The 7,430-nt window shown below is 36.3% G+C and overlaps 1 protein-coding gene across 1 annotated transcript; it reads right to left on the bottom strand.

Annotated features, from left to right (window-relative positions):
* Window positions 1-390: 390 nt before the first annotated feature.
* On the bottom strand, window positions 391-2,126 carry LOC107480976 (UDP-glycosyltransferase 91A1-like). The gene has a single exon (XM_016101173.3). It carries the CDS (start codon window positions 2,060-2,062, stop codon window positions 584-586), a length of 1,479 nt encoding a protein of 492 aa, XP_015956659.1. The 5' UTR covers window positions 2,063-2,126; the 3' UTR covers window positions 391-583.
* Between the last annotated feature and the right edge of the window lie 5,304 nt (window positions 2,127-7,430).

Raw genomic sequence — 7,430 nt, 5'->3', positions numbered from 1 at the left:
TAAAAAATTATTTATTCTTTTTAGACATGCATAAGTGTTAGTAAAAAATAATTCAACCTATTTTATTATTTAATTATTTTTTTCATTTACAAACCAATAAATTTCATGTACATATACACTTGGTTTACAGAATTCATTAATTTCGGAAGTGGGTCTTTTTTAGTGAAAAAAAAATTAGATGGTGTTAATTGTGATCTTTTACTTTTCATTACTTTTTTTTATATTTAATTTTGATCCCACTTATAAAATTAATGGTGAGAGATCATACTGCATTTCTTCAAATATTAAAAAAACTGGAAAAGATCAATTTTCATCGACTTCAACTTCCAGCCATTCAAAATTTATTCTAATGTGGCAACTTACCAATACAAATAATTATTTATCCATAGATTTATTAACCTTAGCCGTCCTTTTTTTGCCCTTTTATAGATCTTTACTCAATATATACCATGCAAGAGGACAAAAATTTTACTGGCCATCAATCCGTACATGTTATTATGCTATACCAATAAAGTGGGTGATACATGTGAAAATTTTCCTAACTTTTCCCTCAAACTAGAGCAACATATAATAATGATGAGATTCAATCTCGAAATACGCGTTCCCCCTTTTTCGGGTGGCTACGACTACGAAGGTGGCATAGTAATTGGTGGATGTACTTTTGCTGTCTTTGATTATTGAGAAACAAGTTCTTAACCTCTTTAATATTGTCCCTATAAACCCTTCCACCATCGTCAAGCACAACCAGCCTCACCGAACGAGCAACCGAGTCACTCGTGAACGACCCGTTTAACTTGTCTCGGGGCACAGGGTAACCTATCTTCCTCTCCTCAAGCACCCTGGCGTTGATCCCTTGGTCCGCAAGAAACGTAAGCAACACCAGCGGTGTTTCGTTCTGAACTGCCTCAACCACTGAAGTCCAACCAGAGTGACTCAAGAACCCACCAACACTTCCATGCCCCAATATCTTCAACTGCGGCGCCCAACCCCTCCACACCACTCCCCTCCCCTTCGTTCGCTCTTCGAACCCCTCCGGCAGTTTCAGAACCTCCGTGTCGGAAGCTCCCCGCCGAACCCTAAGCACCCAAAAGAACGGAAGCTCTGATTTCTCCAATCCAAGAGCGATCTCGTTCACTTCCTCTTGCCTCGGCTTCGCTTCGCTCCCGAATGCCACGTACACTACTCTCCCATGCGCCTGCTTGTCCAGCCACTCCTTTATCCCTCGCCACGTGTCGTTCTCGTTCTCATCGCCGCCGTTGAAACCCGAGCTTGGGAGTTGACCAACCGGGAGAACCGGCTTCCGGTAAATATCTCTGAGAACTTGGAACCACTCGGGTTCAAGCTCGGTGCAGCCTCTAACAGCAACGAGATCGCAGTTCTCGATGCTGGCGCCGAGGCGGTAGGTGTCGGAGGTGCCGGAGTCGTTGTCGGAGACGGAGTCAACGATCCTCATGATCTCGTAGTAATGGAATGCCACGGTGGAGGAGAAAGGGACCCAAGGAGGCGGGACCGTGAAGTTCTCGGGTTTGGTCCTGATGGGATCGTTATCAATCATATATGATGCAGGGCCCATAAAAGCCATAAACGGCGGTGTGAAAATGCTATAGAAAACGGTTTTCATGCCGAATCTGGAAGCAAGAGAGGGCACCCAGAAGGCAGCGAAGTCGTAGAAGATCCAATCCGCGTTGGAAGATTCCAGATAGTGGGAGAAGGGGTGTTGGAGTGCGTCGTAGGCTTTCTTGAGGTACTGAACGACGTCGTATGGGACGTCCGCGGTGGCCTCTGCATTTTTCGGGAGGTTGTCCACTTTTGGTAGTGGGAGCTTCACGTATGTGATGAGTGAAGCTAAGTTTGGCGGCGGTTTTGGGAGGCGTTCTATGTTCCTTGTTGTTGAGACGAAGCTGACTTTGTGACCCTTTTGAGCTATGTGTTTGGCGAGCTCTAGGTTTGGGATGATGTGCCCAAAGGCCAGCCATGGAAATATTACTATGTGGAGCTTTTCATCATCTCTAGCCATGATGGCGGAATAATCGACATGTAAAAGAGGATCCGGGAAGACCATTGTTTTGTTGTTGGTTTAACGTTCAAAGTATTGTGATTTTATACACAACACTTAGGGTCTTCTTTCTTCCTTCTTTTATATATGTAGGGTGCAATAATATAATACAAAGTGCTTGCATCATGATATAGACTTACGAATATAGAAATAGAAATGTGATATGGAGTTTTTTGAATATATATAGATATGGAGTGTAGTGTGCATGATGATTGATGAGTATTATTAGGGTGGTCACACTAATTATATAATATTTTTAAAATATTATGAAAATTAGATTAACTTTAATTTTTTTATTATTTAATTTGATAATATTTATATTTCATTTTTCTTAATTAAACAATCACCTTTAGTCTCATATATATATATATATATATATATCGATTTTGTTAGATAGACAATGATTTTTGTGAACAATAAATTCTAAAATTGATCCAATAGAGTAAAAAAAATATTCTACCTCTAAATTACCCCTAAACCCTAACATTAAGATAACCATTCGTACATCTAATAAATTGAACATCCAACTATTGTTAATTGTGCATGAATAAACCGAATAAAAAAGAATAACTATTCAATTAAGAATCAACATAACTATCTGCATACTTATTAAATTGAACATCCGGTATGGAATCCCTACTTCCATCCGTTGGCCATCCAACCTCTCCTATTAGGATTGACATGGAGCCAAAGTCATTCTTTTCAAGAGCTGAAACTAGTATATTGTTAACCCATTTATCACACGGGGAGCAGAACCATCAAAGAATGCAAATTCTTTTGAAAAGTTTGGGTCAACATCCATACTTAAGAATGCATGTATGAAAATGTAGCAAAAGACAACTTGTACGCGAATGGGACCTGCTCAGATATTGGTATAGACATAGGCGGCGTCAACTGTGGTTGGGTGACGGTGGCTAACGTTCTAATCGGCGACAGTCCAGCAAGAGCGGAAGACAAACGGCGACTGGTTGCAGAACGCAGTTCACATACACATGCAGCACGCACGGTAGAAGAGTAGAAATGATTAATTATGTAATTGCTCCACGCAGTGGCGGAACTTGAAACGAAATTTTGGAGGGTCAGATAGAAGATAATTGTCAAGATGTTTTTGATATGGATCCTATTTAAGATAAACTTGTCTAACCTTATGGGTGATATTGCCAAATTTGAAGCTGTTTTTCAAGGTATCATTCTAAAGAATTAAGGTCAAACTCATCAGATTCAACTCTTTAAACTTTTGAAGGTTATATCTTACTTTCTTCGTGATTCATTAAAGTAGAAGAACTATCTACAGGTGTTGATATTGTAAAAGTTATATGTTTTTCTTCTTAAATATTATAGCCTTTCTCTTAAAAATGCATCAATTTCTTGATTTTTCATGATTATTTTATATAAAAATTTGAATATATATTCTGTAAATTAAGTAAAAAAGAAGTTAGAAGGACAAATATTAAAATTTATAATATTTATTGAATTTTTTTATCAATTTATACAAATACAATAATATCAATTCTTATTGAATATTCTAATATTTTTTATCATATAAAAATTAAATTAAATAAATAGTAAAATATAAAATAATATTAAATTACATAAATAAAAATACCTAATTTTTTATATTTGAACTCAAAGATAGAGGGAGTATTGCTTATTGAATAGAGAGCTGCAAAATACGAATACACTCAATTTAGTCCAAATCCAATATATTTTGAATATTTAAAACTAAAAATTTTTATGTAATAAAAGCAAGAGATGAAGATTGAACTTTGATATTTTAAGTCATAATAAATTATTTTAGCCAACTAAACTATTTTTTATTTTTTAAAAAAATATATGAATTATCTAATTAAATATTTTAATTTTAATTTTTTTAATTATATTGTTTATTGATCTCATTGTTTCTTTATACTTTTTCTATATATATATATATAAAGAGAGAGAGGGGGTAGGTGCAATCTACAGTGACCATAAGTGTACTGTGGTTACAATCGCTATATTTTTTTCACCAATTAATGCAGTACCCGTACATAGGAAAAAATTGTTTGAATTTAACTTTCATGTGATTAATGACCGTGAAATTATTAACAAAACATGGTAAATACGTTGGTGTGATTAGATCTAAAATTATAGAAATTTTCTTAAACAAAATTAAAAAAAAAAAGATAGAAATATGAATAAAAAATTGACGAGGAAAATTCAATTAGGATTTTGTGGTGGTCTTGGACGATTTATTGTAGCAGGGGTGGCTCAGTAAAGCATTGGTAATCGAATGGAGGATGAGGTAGCTGTGAAATTCTACGGTTGAAACCGTGGGCAGCACAGGTGGTGATAACTTTTGGTGGCCGTTCGTCTACAATCGATATGTCTCACTTTTTTTATTTTATTTTGTCGCATTTAGTTTGACAATAAAGAGTATGCGACGGTGATTGGTGGTCACGAGGATGTATCCCATGTATAACCCGAGTCTGATTTGAGATGCTTCATGTTTCAACGGCTGTGTTCTTGCTTCTAACTCTCACAAGTCACAATTTCATTACGAAGAACCTCACCCTTTTTTTTACATTTTCTTTTATTTTTTTTCCAGAAAAACACTCAGTTCAATATTTTTTTTATTCAAAGTCAGTTTAATATTTTTTTTTGGGTATTTAAACGGGGCTAAAACGCCCAAAAGGAAAAAACCAGAAACTAAATACAGATAGAACGGGGTAAGGTAGCCCCTCTCTCATCCTCCTGGAGAATGCTAACTAACTCTGCGAATGGATAGTCCCAAAACAAAAATCCAAAATCAAGATCAATACTCTTCTTAGCCAGGCAATCTGCACACTTGTTGCCTTCCCTGTAGTTATGTACAAAAAAAATTCTCCAATCAAGTTTTTTCAGCTCACTAATCCTTCTAATAAGAGAATTAGGGTGTCTTTCTAACTTTCTTTCCTCATTCAATAACTTCACCACTCCCTCTGAGTCACATTCTACCATTATCTTCTTCATCCCCAATCTCCTTGCCATGTTCAGCCCTTGCACAACACCCCACAGTTCGGCGATGAGGGCAGAGCAGTTTCCAATCGTGTGAGTGAAGCCCGCAACCCACTTCCCGTTCTCATCCCGCAGGAGGCCGCCGCACCCCGCCTTGCCCGCATCCCCTCCCGATGCTCCATCGACATTAAGCTTCAGCCATCCCTTCGGCGGGGGGTTCCACCCCACCCGGCCCAGTCTTCTCACCCGCGCTTTTCCCATCAGGTAAGCTTTTTCAAAAGCTTTGTTAATTTCCTGAATTTCTTTGATGATTTCTGTGTATGGCTGGATTGGTCTTCTGTAGTTGTCCTCATGATTTTCCTTATTTCTCCAAAACCAGATTTTTGAACATGTAACCATGTATATATCCTTCCAATCTATATTTTGGTTCTGTCCCAATTGTTTTGTTAGGTTAGCTTCCACCCAATCTCCCCAATTAAAACTGAAGAATTTCTGCAATTCCATAGGATTAAGAAAATTAACCTAAATTGTTGATGCTTTAGGGCAATCTCTGAATAGGTGTAGAAGATCTTCTTGCACTCCTTGGCAAACCTTGCAGTCTCTACTTCCACCAAACAGTCTTGCTATTCTCTGATTTGTAAGAGTTCTCTTATGCATAACAGTCCACATGAAAACCTTGATTCTTTGGGGGCCTTTCCAACTCCATAGGTGACTCCAAATAGTTTTATTGGGTTTGCTCCAATTGTTTAGAGCTTTATAGGTCGATGCAATCGAGAAATCTCCCTCTTCATTATGCTTCCACCCTTTTCTATCCTCATCTGCCTCAGAATGAGAAGGGTATGTTGCTGTAATTTTCTGGACAATCTCTTCTGGCAGATAGGTATTGAGTTTTCTCCGGTTCCATTCTCCATTCTCTTCCACCCATTCTGAGACAAGGCTATTGCTATCTGAAATCTGTGTTTTGGCACTCTCTTGCAGTGCTCCTACCCCTTTAAGCCAGTGATCATGCCAAAATCTAGTACCCCTTCCATTCCCAATAAACTTAATAGTGTTTGATTGAAAAGTTGGCCACATCTTGAGAACTTCTCTCCAGAAGCTTGAATCTGTGTTTCTACTTTGCGTGTCATCATCAATTAGGTTCCCATCACAGTATTTATGCTTAAGGACTTTCACCCACATCTAGTCAGTTCAATATTTAATTGTTTAGGATTTGTGAGTCCAAAAATATTAACAACAAAACACCTTACCAACCAAAAATAACAAAGGCCCAATCTTGTTTAGACAAAAAAATATTATCCCTTTGGAGCAACAAACACTCTTCAAAAATGGTCAAAAAATAAAAAAAATATGAACTACTCTTCATCAAGCTCTCCATGCCACGCCCTCAAACTTCTATCTATGGCCATCTGCAACACTTAGCTCCTTCTGCTTCGGCTCAAACAAATTGGAATAACTCTAACATTCGAATCTTACAACGCATATCACCCTTCACACACGCACAAATATTATCATCTTCCCCTAACTCATTAATAACCAACTCATTGACCTCACAATTGGCTTTCACTTTCGGCTATAGGTACCGAAAATAAGCCGACAACAATCGGCACATAACCAATTTACTTGGAGCAAATTTTCTCTAACGACATCGTCTATACAGTTCGTCCCTTTCCAGTAACAGCCGACATACAACTCTTTCAATAGATGAAAGTCATTCCACGGCTTTGCATTCTTAATCGTGGAACATCACCTATTGCTATTTGCATATAAGTCCTCGGTAAAAGAATAAAAATTAGGAGGTCCTTTTAATAATGACATTAAAAATGTTTTTTTTTTTTTAAAGTTTATATATTATTATTGGATATTTTTATTAAATCGGTTAATAATTTATTTTTAATAAATTAGAATAAAATCGATTTATTATAGTAATTATGATAAATTTAATTGTCTGGATTATAATTATTAGATTTGGTTTGATCCGATCGAATTACACAGTCTAAACTGAATATCTTTAAATTCTTTGATAGAAAGACAAATATATTCGTAATTTTTTGTTTTACGGACATTTAAATCTCTAAAAATTTAAAAATACAATTAGATTCTTAAAAAATTAGATTTATTGTTATAAAAAAATTGGTTTTACTATAATTTGTTAAGAAATTTAAAAATAACCGTTTCATTAATACGTCCAATAATAATACGACACATAAACATCTTTACAAAAAGACGTTTTACGCATCTTTATAAAAAGATCCCCTAAAAATTAACCATATTTAATGTCTTTAAGGAGAGACCAGGTCAATAATACCACTAACAAAAAAAAAAAGCCACTTGTCAGCATTTCATTGAATAGTCAACCCATAGCTTTTGGTAGTCATCATAAACGTGGCAACAGAAACGCAAC

This window comes from Arachis duranensis, chromosome 3 (assembly GCF_000817695.3).
Source record: "Arachis duranensis cultivar V14167 chromosome 3, aradu.V14167.gnm2.J7QH, whole genome shotgun sequence".
NCBI lineage: Eukaryota > Viridiplantae > Streptophyta > Magnoliopsida > Fabales > Fabaceae > Arachis > Arachis duranensis.
This window is presented reverse-complemented; position numbering and strand designations above follow the sequence as displayed.

What these genes read in the sequence shown, in the direction of transcription:
- LOC107480976 (XM_016101173.3), bottom strand. Translation starts at nt 2,062, where the DNA reads ATGGTCTTCCCGGATCCTCTTTTACATGTCGATTATTCCGCCATCATG.